The 23,414-nt window shown below is 38.6% G+C and overlaps 1 protein-coding gene across 1 annotated transcript in view; it reads right to left on the reverse strand.

Annotated features, from left to right (window-relative positions):
- The window catches only part of AGPS (alkylglycerone phosphate synthase), a 153,455-nt gene that overhangs the window by 87,770 nt on the left and 42,271 nt on the right, over positions 1 to 23,414 (reverse strand). Inside the window, exon 8 of the mRNA XM_066233671.1 lies at positions 20,037 to 20,117. Coding sequence (XP_066089768.1) covers positions 20,037 to 20,117 — 81 coding nt within the window. The remainder of the gene's footprint in view (positions 1 to 20,036; positions 20,118 to 23,414) is intronic.

Below are 23,414 nucleotides of genomic sequence, written 5' to 3' on the forward strand. Positions count from 1 at the left end.
AAGTTGAATGGATGCCCTTTACTGCAACAACACCAAAGCCATTCCACTGAAATCACTTTAAAGAGTCAGCCATCTCATGTCAAACGGTACCGACATCACCATCTGCATGCCCACTGTCTACTGCCCTCAAGCCCATCAATCTGTGTTGACCATTTGATAGGCATCCAGTTAAACAACTGCTTCTATTTTTCAAGTAAGCCATGCACAGATGCAGAATATGTCAGCTGTTTTTGTATCCACATATTTAAGTATGGTATACAAATTGTAATCCTAAATTTGAGAACCAATTAGGTTAAATATAATTTGCTAGCTTTTGCACACAAGCAATACAAATTATTTACGTTTTCTAGTTTTGTTGCTAGGAAAACAAGGTTTAAAAATATTTCAATTGTTACACAGTAGAATTTTTTCATGAAATACTTAATTCATTTATTTAATTTTAAAAGGTTAATAACTATCCACAGTAGGTAGTACAGGACTGAATAGGTTAAAATAAAGACTGTGATATTTCTTCTCTAACTCCCAAACAATTTATATATATATATATATATATATATATATATATATATATATATATTATTTACTCTCCAAAAACTACTGTTACTCAAATTTTCTAAAAATAGGAGAAAAAAAGAAGACATTTATGGGAGGGGTTTCGATGTGGTAGGAACTGAACTGAGAGTTTTCATCACATATTCTCATAACAAAATCTTATTACCTATACAGAAGCAAATCATTAAATACACAGTTAAACTACTGGTATTTCTATAAATGCATAGAGTACTGAAAAGAACATACAAGTGAGGAAACTACCCAGAACCAGAAATAATAATCCAAAAGAATCAGAAAAGACTGGGAGTAACTATTTGAAAAAAATACATCTGATAATGGACTGTTACCCAAAATATACAAAGTACTCTTAAAACCCAACGAGAAAACAAACAACCTAATTAAAAAATGGGCCAGAGACCTTAACAGACACCTCACCAAAGATAACAATCATATGAAAACACACTTCACAACATATGTCATCAGGGAAACATAAAATAAAACATCAATGAGGTATCAATACAGATCTATATGAATAGCCAAACTGTAACACTGACAACACCAAACACTCATGAAGATGTAGAATAGGAACTTTCAGACAGTACTAATCAGAATGCAAAACAGCTACTTTGGAAAACAGTTGGCTGTTTCTTACAAAATTAGACATCTTTAACATAAAATCCAACAACTGGGCACCTTGGCATTTACTCAAAGGATTTAAAAACTTATGTTCACATATAAACCTGCACACAGATATTTACAGCAGTTTTATTCATATATGGCCAAAGCTTGGAAGCTACCAAAATGTCCTTCAGTAGGTGAATGAATAAACAAACTGTGGTACATCTAAACAATGAAATATTATTCAGTGCTAAAAAGTAATGAGCTGTCAAGCCATGAGAAAACAAGGAGACCCCTTAAATTCATATTACTAAATGAAAGAAGCCAATCTGAAAAGGCTACATTTGTGATTCCAAGTATATGACATACTAGAAAAGGCAAACTATTGAAGATAATAGTTGCAGGGGTGGAAGAGAGAGATGAACAAGCAGAGAACAGAGGACATTTAGGGTAGTGAAAATACTCTGTTTGATATTATGAGAAATATATGTTATTATGCATTTGTCCAAACCCATAGAATATACAAAATCAAGGATGAACCTTAAGATAAACCATGGACTTTAGGTAATATATCAATGTAGGTTCGTTCTTGGTAAAATGTCTACCATTCTGGTGAGTGAGGGGGGGGCTAGGCATATGTGGGGGCAGAACACATATGGGAAATCTCTGAACCTCCCTCTCCCTTTTGTTGTAAATTTATAACTGCTCTTAAAAATTTTAAGTTATTTTATCAAAGAAATAAAGACATTTTCAGATAAAGGAGAAAGAATTTATCAACAGTAAAGATATATTAAAAGAAGTCCTTCAGGCAACAGATAAATAACATTGGATGGAATTACGGGTACAAGAAAGTGCAACTAGATGAATAAATATATAAATTTTTTCTTATTATTTAAATATCTTTAAAAATAACTGATTCAACAAAAGTAAAACAACATGGCCCTGGCCGGTTGGCTCGGCGGTGGAGCGTCGGCCTAGCGTGCGGAGGACCCGGGTTCGATTCCCGGCCAGGGCACATAGGAGAAGCGCCCATTTGCTTCTCCACCCCTCCGCCGTGCCTTCCTCTGTCTCTCTCTTCCCCTCCCGCAGCCGGGGCTCCATTGGAGCAAAGATGGCCCGGGCGCTGGGGATGGCTCTGTGGCCTCTGCCCCAGGTGCTGGAGTGGCTCTGGTCGCAACATGGCGACACCCAGGATGGGCAGAGCGTCGCCCCCTGGTGGGCAGAGCGTCGCCCCCTGGTGGGTGTGCCGGGTGGATCCCGGTCGGGCGCATGCGGGAGTCTGTCTGACTGTCTCTCCCTGTTTCCAGCTTCAGAAAAATGCAAAAAAAAAAAAAAAATGCAAAAAAAAAAAAAAAAAAGTAAAACAACATATGGTAGGCTTGACAACAAGTAGACTATGATAATAGTGCAAAGGAGACAAAGGGAGAGGAAAGTATAAGTTTCTAATACTAACCTCTGAAATACTATTTTAACACTTGAAGGTAGACTTTTAAATTAAAGCTGTATAAACCCTAAAAAAACACACCTTACAATGACAACACAAAAAGCTACAGCTAAAAAAGAAACAAAGGATATAAAATGGTATCATAAAAAATACTCGATCTAAAAAAAGGCAATAAAAGTAGAAAAAAAAACAAATAGGAAATATAGAAAACAAAAAGATAACAGACTTGAAATGAACCACACTGAAGGTAAGTGGTCTAAACACCCCAATTAAAAGGTATAGACCAGGGGTCCCCAAACTACAGCCTGCGGGCCGCATGAGGCCATTTATTCGGCCCCCGCCGCACTTCTGGAAGGGGCATCTCTTTCATTGGTGGTCAGTGAGAGGAGCATAGTTCCCATTGAAATATCGGTCAGTTTGTTGATTTAAATTTATTTGTTCTTTATTTTAAATATTGTATTTGTTCCCATTTTGTTTTTTACTTTAAAATAAGATATGTGCAGTGTGCATAGGGATTTGTTCATAGTTTTTTTATAGTCCGGTCCTCCAACGGTCTGAGGGACAGTGAACTGGCCCTCTGTGTAAAAAGTTTGGGGACCCCTGGTGTAGACAGTCAGGTTAGAAAAAAAGTAAACACCCAAATTTATGCTTCCACAAAACAAAGGCACTTTAGATATAAAGATATAAATTAGCTAAACATAAAAGAATAAAATAGGAAAAAAGATACACCTTGCTAACAACAGTCAAAAGAAACTGAAACAGCTATTTTAATATCAGATGGAGTAGACTTCAGGCCAATGAATATCAGGAAAAAAAAAAAGATCATTTCATAATGACAAAATGGCTCTTAAGAAGATATTACAATCATAAGCACCTATTGCCCTAATAACAGAGTTTTAAAATACATGAAATAAAAACTAATTAAAACTGAAAAAACCTGACCAGGAGATGGCGCAATGGATAGAGCATAAGCCTGGATGCTGAGGACCCAGGTTTGAACCCTGAGGTCACCGGCTAGAGTATGGTTTATCACCTTGAGTGCAGGGTCTCAGCTTGAGTATAGGATCATAGAGATGATCCCACGGTTGCTGGTTTGAGTCCAAAGGTCACTGGCTGGAAGCCCAAGGTCGTTGGCTTGAGACCAAGGTTGCTGGCTTGAGCAAGGGGTCACTGTCTTGCCTGGAGACCCCCAGTCAAGGCACAGGTGAGAAAGCAAAACAACTAAGGTGTCACAACTATCAGTTGATGCTTCTCATCTCTCTCCCTTCCTGTCTGTTTGGCCCTGTCCTTCACTCTCTGTCTCTGCCTCTCATCACCCACCTCACTTGCTAAAAAAAACAAAACTGAAAGAATAGATCTACAATGATAGTTATATATTCTAATTCTTTTTCAAAATTGATAAAATAAGTAGACAGAAAATAAGAAACACTACCAAAATTCACCAAAAGTGAATGGACAAAGTGGTATATCTATACAATGGACTACTACTGACCAATAAATGCCACATATGTGACTCTCAATATAATCATGCCTAGTGAAATAAACCATACCCTCACTCCCATCAAAAAATTAAATAAAGGCCCTGGCCGGTTGGCTCAGCGGTAGAGCGTCGGCCTAGCGTGTGGAGGACCCGGGTTCGATTCCCGGCCAGGGAACACAGGAGAAGCGCCCATTTGCTTCTCCACCCCTCCGCCGCGCCTTCCTCTCTGTCTCTCTCTTCCCCTCCTGCAGCCAAGGCTCCACTGGAGCAAAGATGGCCCGGGCGCGGGGGATGGCTCTGTGGCCTCCGCCCCAGGCGCTAGAGTGGCTCTGGTCGCAACATGGCGACGCCCAGGATGGGCAGAGCATCGCCCCCTGGTGGGCAGAGCATCGCCCCATGGTGGGCGTGCCGGGTGGATCCCGGTCGGGCGCATGCGGGAGTCTGTCTGACTGTCTCTCCCTGTTTCCAGCTTCAGAAATATAAAAAAAAAAAAAAAAAAAAAAAAAATTAAATAAAGATGACGTCAGAGTAATGGCGGGGTAGGAAGCGATACCGATAAATCTCCCCCAAAACTCAACAAGATCTTCAACCAGAAACAGAAAAACCTATACTTGGAGCTTCCAGATGCTTCGCAATACACCCAAAGGTATGATTGAGTGAAAAATTGGCTAAATATATAACCAAACCCCGAAGGATATAGGGAGTAAGAAATGCTCCGCCTTCCTCACTAACCTAAACAGGGCGGCTTTCTCTGGTAACTGTGAATATAGAAACTGAGGCGGGCAAAGGGGGTGAATAGATCCAGGCCGCCGTGGCAAAAACGGCCGAACCAGGCTGTGGCACGGAGATCCAAGCCAAGGAAAATCTGATCCTGTGGCAACCCGGGCAATACAAGCTAACACTCGCGCCAAACCCAAACAAAGAAAAACAAGCGGAGCGGCCATTTTACCCGGTCTCCTGGTTGGTGCGCAGTTAGTGGGCGAGAATTTCTTCCTAGGCCCCGAGAGTGGGTGCCCGTGTTGCCCCATGGAGAGGCAGGGTCAGAGGCCTTTCTGTGGGCTGAGGGCAGAGTCTCTGGGCAGCCCCAGCACCCTGGGAAAGCCACGCACGGGAGGGAGTGAGAACTAATTCCAACGGTGGAGATTTTCCGTGCTGGAGGGTGTTTCACTCAGAGGGAAGCGCGGCCGGCCTCATATCCTGGTTTGCGCGCGCAGATAAGGAGTGAGCGATTCCTCCGAGTGCCTCGGCAGTGCGCGCCCGTGTTATCGCAGAGAGGGGCAGAGTCAGGGGCCTTTGTGTGGGCCAAAGTGGAATCTCGAGCCGCCCCAGCACCTTGCAAAAGCCGCGCACGGGGACGGAGCGAGACTCAATTCCAACGCTGCAACTTTTCCCTGCGGTTGGGGGTTTCACTCAGAGCGTGAGACTGCGACCGGATATCCTGGTCTCAGACAGTGAGTGAGAGTTTCCTCCAAGCGCCCCGGAAGTGGGCGCCCGCTTGTGTTACCGGACAGAGTGGCAGAGCCAGAGGTCTTTGAGTGGGCGGAAAGCCCGCCTGATTATGCTAGCAGCTCTGACTGACTGAGCCTTACCCAGAGCCCTGTGCTGAGTGGAAATAGAGTGGGGAGTTGCCAGCTCTTTGAGCCTCTTACTATCCAGGCAGAGGCAGCAGCAACCCCATAGCTGGATTATCAGGCTACTAATTGAGGAAGGAAAGACTAGGAGAAAGGCTCCAGGAACACGGACTCTCTCACTGTCGGAGCCTATAAATGCTAATGAGCTTCGACTGCCAACGAGACTAAAGCACAATACATGACATTGCCATAGAGACTTATCAACTGCAAACCTCTACCTGAGCGTGCCAAAGGGGCAGAACCCGGGGTACAGAGTCACCGACCAGGAAGAGGGAGAGAAAAGAAAAAGCAAGAAGATAACCTCTCAAAATCAAGAATAATATGCAGACTTTATAACCTATCCCATTTTATTATATTTGTTCGTTTGTTTCTCTTATCTTCATTCTTGATACTTTTTTTTCCTCCTCCAATTTGGCCGATTAACTCTCTACCGGTCTTACTCTCTCCTCTCCTTGAACTACACTACCCATAAGTGTTACATCTCCCATTATCTTTTCTTTTCTCTTCCTTTCTCTCTATGAGGGTTGCACTCCAAAACCCTTAACTCTCTCTCTCTCTCTCTCCTTTCTTTTTTCTTCTTTTAGTGATTCCCTCTTTTTTTATCTCTCTCTTTCTTTTCTCCATCTATATTAGTTTCTTCCTTTCTCCTTTACATCTCCTCTCATTCAAACCTCAATAACAAACAAATTATCTTATCTGGGACTCAAACCTATGTTTGTGGCATTTTGGGGGGTTTTTACTTCACCTTTTTAACTCACTAGCAGTGCTCCCATCCCTGGCTCTCCATATTATCTAGTTCTTGTTCCACTAAATACAATAGTAATTTTTTAATTTGTCCCCCATTTTTCCGTTTTCCTCTTTTTCCTCTCATCATAACTCTTAGACAACCAGAACCTAAAAGCAAATCATTTTATTTTTGACCCAAATTTTTCCTTATTTGCTTTTTGTGGGTCCATACGCTCTATTTTTTTCTTTTTTTTTCTTTTTTTTTTTTTTTGCCCCTTTATTACTTTTCCCCAATTCAGGCCCTCCATCACAGGCATTGTTTGTTATAATTCACAGTCCACCACAAGATTTTCTCAAGAAAGAGGGGAGAGGAGAGGAGAGGAAAAAAGGAGGGGGGGAATAATTTCCTTTTTTTTTAATTTTTATTTTATTTTATTTTTCTTTATTTCATTATTAATTTTTTAAAAAAAAAAAACTCTTCGATTTTTTATTTTTTTCATTTTTTTTTAACTTTTTATTCTTTATTAAATCTCATTAATACTATCAACAAAACCACCCTCAGATGCCATTAAGGAAGGGAAAATCGAATATCATGGATACAAAAGAAAGAGAGGTAACACAGCTAGATGAGGAAAAATCTATGGAGAAAAAATTTAATATATTGGAAAACTTGGAGCTAAATGACAGAGAATTCAAGATAGAAATCTTAAAAATCCTCCGAGATATACAAGAAAACACAGAAAGGCAATTTAGGGAGCTCAGAAAACAACTCAATGAACACAAAGAATATATGTCCAAGGAAATTGAAACTATAAAAACAAATCAAACAGAGATGAAAAACTCAATTCACGAGCTGAAAAACGAAATAACAAGCTTAGCTAATAGAACAGGTCAGATAGAAGAGAGGATTAGTGAAATAGAAGACAAGCAACTTGAGGCACAACAGAGAGAAGAAGAAAGAGACTCAAAAATTAAAAAAAATGAGATAGCCCTACAAGAATTATCTGACTCCATCAAAAAGAAAAACAAGAATAATAGGTATATCAGAGGGAGAAGAGAGAGAAAATGGAATGGAGAACATACTCAAACAAATAATAGATGAGAACTTCCCAAGCCTGTGGAAAGAACTAAAGCCTCAAGTTCAAGAAGCAAACGGAACTCCAAGTTTTCTTAACCCCAACAAACCTACTCCAAGGCATATCATAATGAAATTGACACAAACCAACAGCAAAGAAAAAATTCTCAAGGCAGCCAGGGAAAAGAAGAATACAACATATAAAGGAAGGCCCATTAGATTATCATCAGATTTCTCAGCAGAAACTCTACAAGCTAGAAGAGAGTGGACCCCAATATTTAAAGTCCTGAAAGAGAGGAACTTTCAGCCACGAATACTATACCTATCAAAGCTATCCTTCAAATACGAAGGAGAAATAAAAACATTCACAGATACAGAAAAGATGAGGGAATTTATCATCAGAAAACCCCCACACCAGGAATTACTAAAGAAGGTTCTCCAATCAGATACAAAGAACAACAAAAAAAAAGAGCCACAAGTAAAAGCTCCAAGAAGAACACAATAAAACCAAATTTAAACTGTAACACAACAAAAAGAAAGAGGGGGAGAAGATGGAGATTAACAGTAGCAAAGGATGATGGAGTGCAAAAGTACTCACAAAATAGTTCACTACAATGAACAGGGTAGGGACCCTTTTCATTACTCAAAGGTAACCACCATTGAAAAAACCACCACAGAAGCACATGAGATAAAAAAGATAGCAACAGAGGAAAGATGTATGGAATACAACCAAATAAAAACAAAAGATAGAAAAACGAAAGAGAAGGATCAAACAAGACACAAAACTAACAGAAAGCAAGATATAAAATGGCAATAGGGAACTCACAAGTATCAATAATTACACTAAATGTAAACGGATTAAACTCACCAATAAAAAGGCACAGAGTAGCAGAATGGATTAAAAAAGAAAATCCAACTGTATGCTGCCTACAGGAAACTTATCTAAGTAACAAGGATAAAAACAAATTCAAAGTGAAAGGCTGGAAAACAATACTCCAAGCATATAACATCCAAAAAAAAGCAGGTGTAGCAATACTCATATCGGATAATGCTGACTACAAGACAGGAAAAGTACTCAGAGACAAAAATGGCCATTTCATAATGGCTAAGGGGACACTGAATCAAGAAGACATAACAATTCTTAATATATATGCACCAAACCAAGGAGCATCATAATATATAAGACAGCTACTTATTGATCTTAAAACAAAAACTGACAAAAATACAATCATACTTGGAGACCTCAATACACCACTGACGGCTCTAGATCGGTCATCCAAACAGAGAATCAACAAAGACATAGTGGCCTTAAACAAAACACTAGAGCACCTGGATATGATAGACATCTACAGGACATTTCATCCCAAAGTGACTGAATATACATTTTTCTCCAGTGTACATGGATCATTCTCAAGAATTGACCATATGTTGGGCCACAAAGACAACATCAGCAAATTCAGAAAAATTGAAGTTGTACCAAGCATATTTTCTGATCATAAAGCCTTGAAACTAGAATTCAACTGCAAAAAAGAGAAAAAAAATCCCACAAAAATGTGGAAACTAAACAACATACTTTTAAAAAATGAATGGGTCAAAGAAGAAATAAGTGCAGAGATCAAAAGATATATACAGACTAATGAAAATGACAATATGACATATCAGAATCTATGGGATGCAGCAAAAGCAGTGATAAGAGGGAAGTTCATATCGCTTCAGGCATATATGAACAAACAAGAGAGAGCCCAAGTGAACCACTTAACTTCCCACCTTAAGGAACTAGAAAAAGAAGAACAAAGACAACCCAAAACCAGCCGAAGAAAGGAGATAATAAAAATCAGAGCAGAAATAAATGAATTAGAGAACAGAAAAACTATAGAAAAAATTAATAGAACAAGGAGCTGGTTCTTTGAAAAGATCAAAATTGACAAACCCTTGGCAAGACTTACCAAGGAAAAAAGAGAAAGAACTCATATAAACAAAATCCAAAATGAAAGAGGAGAAATCACCACGGACACCGTAGATATACAAAGAATTATTGTAGAATACTATGAAAAACTTTATGCCACTAAATTCAACAACCTAGAAGAAATGGATAAATTCCTAGAACAATACAACCTTCCTAGACTGAGTCAAGAAGAAGCAGAAAGCCTAAACAGACCTATCAGTAGAGAAGAAATAGAAAAAACCATTAAAAACCTCCCCAAAAATAAAAGTCCAGGCCCTGACGGCTATACCAGCGAATTTTATCAAACATTCAAAGAAGACTTGGTTCCTATTCTACTCAAAGTCTTCCAAAAAATTGAAGAAGAAGCAATACTTCCAAACACATTTTATGAGGCCAACATAACCCTCATACCAAAACCAGGCAAGGATGGCACAAAAAAAGAAAACTACAGACCAATATCTCTAATGAATACAGATGCTAAAATACTAAACAAAATACTAGCAAATCGAATACAACAACATATTAAAAAAATAATACATCATGATCAAGTGGGATTCATCCCAGAATCTCAAGGATGGTTCAACATACGTAAAACGGTTAATGTAATACACCATATCAACAAAACAAAGAACAAAAACCACATGATCTTATCAATAGACGCAGATAAAATACAACACAATTTTATGTTTAAGACTCTCAACAAAATGGGTATAGAAGGAAAATATCTCAATATGATAAAGGCCATATATGATAAACCATCAGCTAACATCATATTAAATGGCACTAAACTGAAGGCTTTCCTCCTTAAATCAGGAACAAGACAGGGTTGTCCACTCTCTCCACTCTTATTTAATGTGGTACTAGAGGTTCTAGCCAGAGCAATCAGACAAGACAAAGAAATAAAAGGCATCCGTATCGGAAAAGAAGAAGTAAAGGTATCACTTTTTGCAGATGATATGATCCTATACATCGAAAACCCCAAAGAATCCACAAAAAGACTACTAGAAACAATAAGCCAATACAGTAAGGTCGCAGGATACAAAATTAACATACAGAAGTCAATAGCCTTTCTATAGGCCAACAATGAAACAACTGAGAAGGAACTCAAAAGAATAATCCCCTTCACGATTGCAACAAAAAAAATAAAATACTTAGGAATAAACATAACAAAGAATGTAAAGGACTTATATAATGAAAACTATAAACCATTGTTAAGGGAAATCGAAAAAGATATAATGAGATGGAAGAATATACCTTGTTCTTGGCTAGGAAGAATAAATATAATCAAGATGGCTATATTACCCAAAGCAATATACAAATTTAATGCAATTCCCATCAAACTTCCAATGACATTTTTTAAAGAAATAGAGCAAAAAATCATCAGATTTATATGGAACTATAAAAAACCCCAAATAGCCAAAGCAATCCTAAAGAAAATGAATGAAGCTGGGGGCATAACAATACCTGACTTCAAACTCTATTATAGGGCCATGACAATCAAAACAGCATGGTATTGGCAGAAAAATAGACACTCAGACCAATGGAACAGAATAGAAAGTCCAGAAATAAAACCACATATATATAGTCAAATAATTTTTGATAAAGGGGCCAACAACACACAATGGAGAAAAGAAAGCCTCTTCAATAAATGGTGCTGGGAAAACTGGAAAGCCACATGCAAAAGAATGAAACTGGACTACAGTCTCTCCCCCTGTACAAAAATTAACTCAAAATGGATCAAAGATCTAAACATAAAACCTGAAACAATTAAGTACATAGAAGAAGACATAGGTACTCAACTCATGGACCTGGGTTTTAAAGAGCATTTTATGAATATGACTCCAATGGCAAGAGAAGTGAAGGCAAAAATTAATGAATGGGACTACATCAGACTAAGAAGTTTTTGCTCAGCAAGAGAAACTGATAACAAAATAAACAGAAAGCCAACTAAATGGGAAATGATATTTTCAAACAACAGCTCAGATAAGGGCCTAATATCCAAAATATACAAAGAACTCATAAAACTCAACAACAAACAAACAATCCAATAAAAAAATGGGAAGAGGATATGAATAGACACTTCTCCCAGGAAGAAATACAAATGACCAACAGATATATGAAAAGATGCTCATCTTCTTTAGCTATTAGAGAAATGCAAATCAAAACGGCAATGAGATACCACCTCACACCTGTTCGATTAGCTGTTATTAGCAAGTCAGGTAATAGCAAATGTTGGAGAGGCTGTGGAGAAAAAGGAACCCTCATACACTGTTGGTGGGAATGTAAAGTAGTACAACCATTATGGAAGAAAGTATGGTGGTTCCTCAAAAAACTGAAAATAGAACTACCTTATGACCCAGCAATCCCTCTACTGGGTATATACCCCCAAAACTCAGAAACATTGATACGTAAAGACACATGCAGCCCCATGTTTATTGCAGCATTGTTCACAGTGGCCAGGACATGGAAACAACCAAAAAGCCCATCAATAGATGACTGGATAAAGAAGATGTGGCACATATACACTATGGAATACTACTCAGCCATAAGAAATGATGACATCGGAACATTTACAGCAAATTGGTGGGATCTTGATAACATGATACGAAGCGAAATAAGTAAATCTGAAAAAAACAGGAACTGTATTATTCCATATGTAGGTGGGACATAATAGTGAAACTAAGAGACATTGATAAGAGTATGGTGGTTACGGGGGGGAGGGGGGAATGGGAGAGGGATAGGGGGTGAGGAGGGGCACAAAGAAAACAAGATAGAAGGTGACAGAGGACAATCTGACTTTGGGTGGTGGGTATGCAACATAATTGAATGACAAGATAACCTGGACTTGTTATCTTTGAATATATGTATCTTGATTTATTGATGTCACCCCATTAAAAAAATAAAATTATTAAAAAAATATATATATACAAAAAAAATTAAATGACTCAATTTTAATAAAACTGTAGAACATTTAAACAAATCTACAATGGCAGGAAACAGATCACTGATCACCAGGGGCAGGGTAAGGGTGGACTGGAGAGAATTATAAAGAGGCAAGAGGAAACTTCTGAGATTGATGCATGTGTCCATTATCTTGATTGTGGTGATAGTTTCATGGCTGTATTCATATATCAAAATTTATCAAGTTGCACATTTTATTTTTTTAATCATTTTTTATTTTTCAATTAACAGTTGACATACAATATTATTGCTCTCAGGTGTATTAGACATTCTATAACTTACAAGTGATTATCCTGATAAATCTCATATCCACATGACACCATACATAATCATTAGGATATTACTGACTACACTGCCTATGTGTACTTTACATTCCCATGACTCTTCTATAATAACCAATCTGCATTTCTTAATCCTTTCACCTCCACCCATCCTCCAAACCCCCTCCTATTTGGCAACTGTCAAATGTTCTCTGTAGCGATGTCTGTTTCTGCTCTGCCTGTTCATTTATATTGTTTTTCAGATTCAACTGTTAATAGAAATATTATATATTGCCATTTTACTGTTCATATTTATCTTTTTCTTCTTAAAGAAGATCCTTCACCATTTTTCATGTAATACTGATTTGGTGATGATGGACTCATTTAGCTTTTTCTTATCTAGAAAGCTCTTTACATGTTTTTTCATTCTAAATGATGCCTTTGCTGGGTAGAATAATCTTGGTTGTAGGTCCTTGCTTTTCATCACTTTGAATATGCTCATGCCACTCTCTTCTGGCTTGCAAAGTTTCTGTTGAAAACTCAGCTGTCTTTTTTTTTTTTTTTCCTGAAGTGAGAAGCGGGGAGGTAGACAGACAGATTCCCATATGCACTCAACCGGAATCCGCCCAGCAAGCCCACTAGGGGGCGATGCTCTGCCCATCTAGGGTGCTGCTCTGTTGCAACTGGAAACATTTTAGCACCTGAGATGGAGGCCATGGAGCCATCCTCAGTGCCCAGGCCAATTTTGCTCCAATGGAGCCTTGGCTGCAGGAGAGGAAGAAAGAGAGAGAAAGCTTTGAGAGGGGGAGGAGTGGAGAAGCAGATGGGTGCTTCTCTTGTGTGCCCTGGCCAGGAATCGAACCCAGGACATTCACATGCCAGGCCGACACTCTACCACTGAGCCAACTGGCCAGGGCCAGCTGACAGTCTTATGGGAGTTTCCTTGCAGGTAAGTAGCTGCTTTTCTCCTGCTGCTTTTAAGATTCTCTCTTTATCTTGAACTTTTTGCATTTTTTTTTTCTTTTCTGAAGCTGGAAACGGGGAGACAGTCAGACAGACTCCTGCATGCGCCCGACCAGGATCCACTCGGCACGCCCACCAGGGACAATGCTCTACCCCTCCGGGGCATTGCTCTGCCGTGACCAGAGCCACTCTAGCGCCTGGGGCAGAGGCCAAGGAGCCATCCCCAGCGCCCGGGCCATCTTTGCTCCAATGGAGTCTTGGCTGCGGGAGGGGAAGAGAGAGACAGAGAGGAAGGAGGGGGGCGGGGTGAAGCAAATGGGCGCTTCTCCTATGTGCCCTGGCCGGGAATCGAACCCGGGTCCCCTGCATGCCAGGCCGACGCTCTACCGCTGAGCCAACCGGCCAGGGCCTAACTTTTTGCATTTTAATTACAACATGCCTTGGTATGAGCTTCTTTAATTCATCTTGTTTGGAACTTTGTTTGCTTCCTGGACTTATATGTCTATTTCCTTCACCAAGTTGGGACAGTTTTCTGTCATTATTTTTTCAAATAGGTGTTCAATTTCTTGTTCTCTCTCTTCTCCTTCTGGTACCCTCATAATGCATATGTTGGTCTGCTTGAAATTGTCCCAGAGGCTCCTTTGATTATCTTTATTCTTTTGGATTCTTTATTCTTTTTGCTGATTGTTTTTTGCTTCCTTATATTCCAAATTGCTTATTTGATTCTCAGCTTCATCTACTCTACTGCCGATTCCCTATAAATTCTTTTTTTTTTCTTTTTGTGTCAGAGACAAAGAGAGAGAGAGAGAGAGGGAGAGATAGGGATAGACAGACAGAAAGGGAGAGAAATGAGAAGTATTCATTTCTTTGTTGCAGCTTCTTAGTTGTTCATTGATTGCTTTCTCATATGTGCCTTGACCAGTGGGCTACAGCAGACCGAGCGACCCTTTGCTTAAGCCAGCAACCTTGGGCTCAAGGTAATGAGTCTTGCTGAAACCAGATAAGCCTGTGCTCAAGCTGGTGACCTTGGAGTTTTAAACCTGGGTCCTCTGCATCCCAGTCCAATGCTCTATCCACTGCAGCACTGCCTGGTCAGGCCCTATAAACTATTTTTCATTTCAGCATATTGTTCATTTCTGACTGGTTCTTTTTCATGGTTGTTATGTCCTTTTCCATGCTGTTGAATTCTAAGTTCCCTGAAGTTTTAAGTTCCTTTAGCATCCTTATAACCGTTGTTTTGAACTCGACCCCTGGTAGATTGCTTGCTTCCATGTCACTTAGTTCTTTTTCTGGAGACTTCTCCTGTTCTTTCATTTAGAATGTTTCTTTGTCTAAACCAGGGGTCGGGAACCTTTTTGGCTGAGAGAGCCATGAATGCCACATATTTTAAAATGTAATTCCATGAGAGCCATACGACCATGTACATTACGCATTATCCAATAAAACTTTGGTGATGTCCTGGAGGACAGCTGTGATTGGCTCCAGCCACCTGCAACCATGAACATGAGCGGTAGGAAATGAATGGATTGTAATAAATGAGAATGCTTTATATATATTTTTAACGTTAATATTTTTTTTATTAAAGATTTGTCTGCGAGCCAGATGCAACCATCAAAAGAGCCACATCTGACTCGCAAGCCATAGGTTCCTGACCCCTGGTCTAAACATTCAGGCTACTTCCTTCTGTTTGTTTCTATACATTAGGTAGAGTTGTTACATCTACCAGGTTTGTGTACTAGATATTATGCAAGGTCCAGTGGCAAAGCCACTCCAGTCACCCAAGCTGGGTGCTCCAGGTGCACCCTTGTGTGGACTGTATGCACTGTCTTGTTGTAATTGAGCCTTAATTACTGTTGGCATCACGGGGAGAGAATAATCCCAGCCCAAGGCTGATCAGCTGCAAGGACCAGCTGCGACTATAATAGAGTAGCTTCTGTGCATACTCCTGAGTGTGTCTCTCATGGAGGTGGTAGGACTGTAATCTGGTATGGTCTGAAGCTGTCTACCAGGTATACTGGCTTTGGGGCCTAATGCAAGGTGCAAGGTCAGCCACTGCCTGGGTGCCATGTCTGGGGATACCTATCTGGAGCTACAGAGCAATCCACAGATAGCTGATACTTGTGCTGGGCTTGGAAGTACCCGAAGAGGCTACCTGAGAACCAAGGCTGGTTGCTGCTAATGCTGGACCTAGGGCCACTCAGCAAGAGGTATGGGGTACAGAGAGCCCATATACAGCTTGTTTGAAAGATTTTAGGAAAGTAGGAAGCATGAAACAAGAGAGGCCACATATATGGAAATGCTACTGGAAATGGCTTAGGTGAGCCCACAAGCTGGGGGCGGCGGTCCACAGGGAATCACCAGGGCTGGGCAATGTGAGCCAGGCTAATGGAAATTCAGATACAGCACTGGCCTGCTGGCTCTGTGGGGAGCTGGTCTCAAAAAAGAAACAATGGCCTCTGCCAGCACTTTTGTCTGGCAGAAAGCTGCCCTCTAGCTCTAATGCAAATGCCAGACAATTCAGTTCCTCTCCATGCATTCTTAGCTCATTTCAAGCTGCTGCCCCAGTGCTGGAGCTCAGAGGGAGTGAGTCTGAGTAAGTCCGTGATGGGCCATTTAAGAAGAGTTGCCTGGGACTCCAGAAGCCCTCTATCTCCCTCAGCCACACTCACTACTGGTTTTTACAACCAGAAGTTATGGGGACTTCTCTTCCTGGCTCTGGAACCCTGGGCTGGGAGGCTTGGTGTGGGGCTGGGACCCCTTGCTCCTCAGTGGAGACCTCTGCAGTTGAGATAAATCTCCCAATTTTAAATAGCCACATGTGAGTATGGGGCCAGCCTGCTTCATGTCTCTATCCCTCCTACCAGTCTCAATGTGGCTTCTTCCTTAAATCCCTACTTGTAGGACTTCCAGTCAGCTAGATTTCAGGCAGTTCTGAATGATAGTTGTTCTGCAGTTTGGTTATAGTTTTGATGTGGTAGTGGAAAGACTCAAGTACCACATTTACTTATGCTCCTATATTTATGGGAAGTCTCTCAAATTGTAGATTTTAAATAAGTGCAATTTATTGCATGACAATTATACCTCAATGAAACTATTATAAAACAAAACAAAAATAAATGAGTCCAAACATTTTAGCCCAAGCTGCCCAAAGAACTGAATTTCCATCAAGTGAGAATGAAAAAGCTATAGAAAAAGCCAACTGTGGAGAAAAATAGATATTCAATTTTTAAAATGTTAAGACACTTGGTCTAAAACGTGTACTATATATGCAGGTCACAATATCAACTAGGCAATTGAATATAAGATCTGGAGTTCATGAAAGAAGTGTGAAGTGATGATATAAATCTGGGCGTCTCGCAGGTAGAAGGAATATGTATTTAAAGTTAGCTGTGCTTGAATGATGCAGTGTTCAATAAAAATTAGTGGGAATAATAAAAGTTCTAAGTACTTTATGTTATTAACTTATTTCAATCTAACAAAAAATTTTATGAAGCAGGAATTACTATTATCTTCCTTTTATAGATGAAGAAAGAAACTGAGGCATAGGGAAATGAGTCCCTTAGCGGGGAAAGAAACTCAAGTCACGCCCCCAGGCTGCTAACTAATAAAATGAAGTAGCCAAAAATTTAATAAGCCTAAAGACAAAATCTAAAAGTCTATAATTGACATGTTCATCACCTCCCTTAAATTTTATATATATTAAAATCAATGTAACCTACAAATTAAAAAGATTAAAATCTGTGCTGCCCAACTACTACAGATAGGCCATTTTAAAACTTATAGAAGAAAAAAGCAGGATGGTTTCAGCTGGTTACCTCACTGAAATAGAAAGTGAAGGACACAGAGTTAAACGAGAAAGAACATGAATAGGGAACAAAACAGATGTATATTATACATATTATATTATATTCTACCAGAGGCAAAAAAGAAAGTTCTATATCTGCATTTAAAGAAATGAACTAGTAGGTAAAATATCAGAAGTTCCTTGTCTATGAAAATGTCATTTAAATTTCAAGGAAACATGTTCCTTGAATTTTTTTTTTTTTTTTTTTTTTGTATTTTTCTGAAGCTGGAAACGGGGAGGCAGTCAGACAGACTCCCGCATGCGCCCGACCGGGATCCACCCGGCATGCCCACCAGGGGGAGATGCTCTGCTAATCTGGGTGTTGCTCTGTTACAAGCACGGCCATTCTAGCACCTGAGGCAGAGGCCATGGAGCCATCCTCAGCGCCCGGGCCAACTTTGCTCCAATGGAGCCTTGGCTACGGGAGGGGAAGAGAGAGACAGAGAGGAAGGAGAGGGGGAGGGGTAGAGAAGCAGATGGGCGCTTCTCCTGTGTGCCCTGGCCGGGAATCGAACCCGGGACTCTTGCACACCAGGCCGATGCTCTACCACTGAGCCAGGGATGTTCCTTGAATTTTAATTCTAACCTTTAACAAGAAAAAGAAAACTTGGGAAGGTTAAAATACTACATCAAATACCATTTAATAAAGGATACAACCTTGTAGAAATAAAAGACCATCCTTTCTTACAAAACAAACTGCTGTGATGATAATGCCTCATTCAGGCATAACAGAAGGCTAATACAGGACTTTATACAGGTTGGGTTTTTTTTTTCATTAAATACTATTATTCTGCCCACTGAAGTTCACTATAAGCTATAATAATTAACATCTAATTACCTTGACTTATATAAAACCTTGACTTATTGAAGATCTTTAACACTGTCTCAACAAATATGTTCAATTTTATTCCAGTTCTCTGTTCTTACTGCATTAAATAAAAAATAAAAACAGTAAACAGTTTAATAGTTTCTTTTTCAAAGCCTTTCAGCTAGAATTGTTCACTGGCATACCAATTTCATTCAACTCTTTACCAAGAAAGAAGGAAAAAGAGAATAAAAATAAGATCAACAATCATACCACATTTCCCTCAACGTCCTGTTAAAAAGCGGAAGGGTTCTCTGTACCCAAAGTTGAACAAAGTGGTAAGAACATTACCAACAAATTGGACCTTGTAATTTCTTTGTACAAAGCTGAGTTACAGCATCTTACCCATGTTTGAAGAGGTTGAAGGAATCAATTCATTTTAATAATTACCTGCTTAGAAACCAGGAAGGTAACCTGAAGTTTTCAAAAAATTCATCTGGATCATCCAAAAAGTATATAAGGACTCCAAAAATTTCACCAACTATATGAGATGATCAGTTTTCAATGAAATTATAGATTGGAAAGTTCAATAAATAGCTAATATCAACATCTGCTCAGTTGATATAATTTATCATCGACTTCTGAAAATCCTATGTCTAATTTGTTCCATTTTGCTACACTGTTACTACTTTATTTCAGGTCACTATCAGCAATTGCCTGAATTATTGCAGTATCCTCCTAATCTACCCTTACGCGCTCCATCCATCCTCCACACAGGAGCTACCAAAGGTCAAAGATAACGTTCAAACCTCTAAAAGGGGCTTTATAAGGCCCTTTATGATCTCACCTCCTTGTGTTTTCCTGCTTTCATCCTTTACCATTACTACAGGTTCACCCATTCAATATACAAACACCAAGAATTTGTGCTCTCCCACATAACATACACATACTACATACAGCTCAGCTATACTTAGCTATCTGCAGGCCTCCAAAAGCAACAGCTGCCTGTAAAACCTGTGTACATGCTGCTTCTTAACTAGACTGTTCCCACCATCCCCACCTCCTTTCTTGCGAATTCTCCCTCTCCCTGAAGTCTCATTTTAAATGCTGCATTTTCTGTAATACATTCCTTGTCCAACTCCTTTCCTCCTAACCCCATCTGATGCATCAGTGCCTCACATTTAGCCTTCACTTAGAAATTCTCATTCTGAATCATAATTGTCTATTGACCTAACTTTCTGTCATAATGTAACATAAGCTATCCAAGGGTAAGGGACGGGGACTTATTCATTACTGGGTCCTTAGCATCTAGCTCAATGCCTGACCCACAAAAGAAACTGAAAAACTCGTTCAGTGAATATACTGTAAGACAGTGGTCCCCAATCTTTTTTGGGCCACGGACTGGTTTAATATCAGAAAATATTTTCACGGACTGGCCTTTAGGGTGGGACGGATAAATGTATCACGTGACTGAGACAAGCGTCAAGAGTGAGTCTTAGACGGATGTAACAGAGGGAATCTGGTCATTTTTTAAAAATAAAACATCATTCAGACTTAAATATAAATAAAACGGAATAATGTAGGTTATTTATTCTTTCTCTGCGAACTGGTACCAAATGGCCCACGGACCAGCACCGGTCTGTGGCCCAGGGGTTGGGGACCACAGCTGTAAGAGATACTTCAGAGCAGAAACACATCCACTTTAGAAAATCTAATTAAAGAAATAACATACCTGTCTTTCCAACTCTTGTCCTGTTATGCCAGCTTCTACATGAGCTGTCAGATTGTTCTCATCAACCCAGAGGATTCGATTCTGTTGCAAAGGAATATAAAAGTCTCATCTCCATGAACTACTGACATTTCCTGAGGAAATATAACTTCCTAACTCAAAGCAGCAAGTGACAAAAGAGTAATTAAGTAAGTAGGTAGAGTTACCCACACCAGAAGCTCCACTTATCCCTGAATACACAATATAACAGAAATAGTAACATACACAGTATATTACACAGGAGTTAATTTAAAACATAGACTCTGTCTTTATTCAGGTATTAACTTGAATTAAAGTCTACCTCTTATCTCAGGCAAATTATTTAACTGTCTAAGCTTAGTATTTCCTTATTTGTAAAGTGTGGACAGCAATACCTACCCACAGGGTTGCTTTAAACATTATATGAGACAATACACATAAAAAGCTTAGCATTCACAGTTCCTATCACTTTGTAAACACTACCTACACTACTGTTAATAATTAGCAACCATATCTAATTTCAGAATATCAGAAGATGGCCACCGTGAGATTAGAAAGAGACCTGGAAAGATATTTGAATACAGTAAATAGCATCCCTACTTTATATTTAATCCAAAGCAAAACCAGAGACCCAGCTAGAAAACAAAGCACATCCCTGCCTCCTTCTGAAAAGAAGAAACTATCATCTGACTCAACTTACAAAATGTATGCCTGTTAACAAAAATGTTTTTAACATTCTTATTTAACCTAACTTTTATATATAAGAATCTTGACGAATTACTTTCTATTATTAAGAGCAGACTTTGTTCCCCTTCTATTTGGCTGAGCAATCAGGTAACAAACAGAATCTTCTTTTGCATCCAAGAAAGGTTTTCTTTGCATTTTGGTATGTTCAATTTCATGCCAATAACTAATGCACATAAGTCTAGTTAATAACAAGAAAAGAACACAATGGGTAATATGAAAATAACAATCTCAGGCTTCCTATATTCCAAATTTGAACACATACAAATAACTGCACTGCTTAATTCATAGGGTTATAATAAACATTAAATAAGATGATGTATGTGAATGTACTTATTTATGTTATATAAAACTATCACTATAATTATACTCTCAAAATAAAACAATAGTGATTTCACTATAACTATGGCAAAATCAGGCTTTTGGTCTCATGGCAGCTAAATAAGACAAAGTATAAAACTCTCAAGTTAAAGGGCATAATTCAGTAATCTGATGGTACCTTATTGTGTAATAATTTACATACATCTTTTCACCATTAGACTGGTTCTTGAAGCAATTACATACTTGTGCTAACTATATACCTTATATTTATTTACCAGGAGTCCTGATATATTTTTGGTAGAACAAAAATAACTACAGATAAAATTTAAAAAACCACCGATGGACACTCACAGAGGAACCTAGAGAATATGCTGGCTACCTTATTACATCCATTATAGACCACCCCATACAACTTAACAATAAAACTAAAGCTCTCAAGGTCAACAGGTCTAAGTATTATTTATTATACATATGTCAGAAGAAAATAAGTACAACTAATTTTTGTCATGTTGTATATATAACCAGAATATGTCATATCTGTGCAAAATCATGCAGATACAGCTTACTGACTTCAATGCAAATCACAATTACAAGAATTATGCATCCATTATAATATTTGAGAGAGTAATGTTAAAGGTAGTGACTATATAAAGTTTTTCTATAAAACCAATGTTTAAAAAACTGGGATTTAAAATTCTGCCACATAATTTTAAGCATCAATTCAATGTAAAGACTTTAACATTTATTATCTCATTTAATCATCCAATAACCTTCTATAGTATTACTATCTCAACTTTATACATTCAGTAACATATTTAGAAGTAAATCTATACATAGTAAGGTAAAGAGCCAGAAATTAAAACACATTCCAAAGCCTATTCCAGAATAAAATACTTTTAAGTTATCTTCACAGGACACTGTCTTTTCTTAAACTCTAGGATAAGCACAAAGGTTAATGGGTAACTTCGTAGTAGAATAGTCAGGCTGTCACTATCCGAACTTGCTGATCAATTTTAGCAACACTAAAAATAGAAAACTAGCTATTATTACTTCCCCCTATGTGACATGACATAGAAAAACATAATTACCTGTGAGATATTCTTGCTAAAAAAAAAAAAAAAATTAAAAACTATGTCTGAATCTAACTAGCTTTTATATCTAACTTCAGTTTTAGAAGACATACAGAGTCTAGAGGAAGAGTTAAATGACACCAAGAAGAATAAACAGGTTAATTCAAAATATGACATAGTCTATATCAGGGGTCCCCAAGCTACGGCCCGCGGGCCTCATGTGGCCCCCTGAGGCCATTTATCCAGCCCCTGCTGCACTTCCGGAAGGGGCACCTCTTTCATTGGTGGTCAGTGAGAGGAGCATAGTTCCCATTGAAATACTGGTCAGTTTGTTGATTTAAATTTACTTGTTCTTTATTTTAAATATTGTATTTGTTCCCATTTTGTTTTTTTACTTTAAAATAAGATATGTGCAGTGTGCATAGGGATTTGTTCATAGTTTTTTTTATAATCCGGCCCTCCAACGGTCTGAGTGACAGTGAACTGGCCCCCTGTGTAAAAAGTTTGGGGACCCCTGGTATATATAATCCAGTCAGTAGCATCCAGAAAGAAAGAATGAAGCTTCAATTAAATGATGCTTAAATAAACAACCAAAAGCTAACATGGGCCTTGAATGCATATTTTAGGTGTAAAGTAGCATATAATACCAGAATTTCCTTTAAAAGAAAAAAAAAAAGATAAAACCAATATTTCAAAATGTTAATAATTACTTAATCTAGTGAATGAGTGTATTGTTCTCTCTACTTGGGTGTTTGAAAGAATTTCAAGTTAAAAATCACAAAAAATTCCTTATTATGAGACACATGTAACCAGGAATACTGTTGACTATACAAAGTTCGTAGTCAAATTAAAAGTTTACCATATTTCCCCACATCCTTTTCCAAAAAATTTAGGGTCTAAGAACTGGGTACATCTTATTCAGTGGTTGTAGATGTTTTTATTTGCATTTCCCACTTTTTCGTGCTTGTTGAGGAGTTGTATGAATTTTATGATGAATAAAACTTGAGTTCAATACATTTATGTAATATATTTCTTTTTTAAATTTTGGGCCCCAAAATTAAGGTGCGTCTTATAAATGGGAATGTCTTATATATGGGGAGATATGGTAATATATAACAATGTCCGACTCTTGAAACGCAATGAGCCAAAACTTCAAAACATAATTCTATCATTAAAATTAGTTAGCTCCTCTATTCTTCCACAAGAAAAAATGCAATAGCATTAATAA

The sequence above is a fragment of the Saccopteryx bilineata genome, chromosome 5, assembly GCF_036850765.1.
Source record: "Saccopteryx bilineata isolate mSacBil1 chromosome 5, mSacBil1_pri_phased_curated, whole genome shotgun sequence".
Taxonomy (NCBI): domain Eukaryota; kingdom Metazoa; phylum Chordata; class Mammalia; order Chiroptera; family Emballonuridae; genus Saccopteryx; species Saccopteryx bilineata.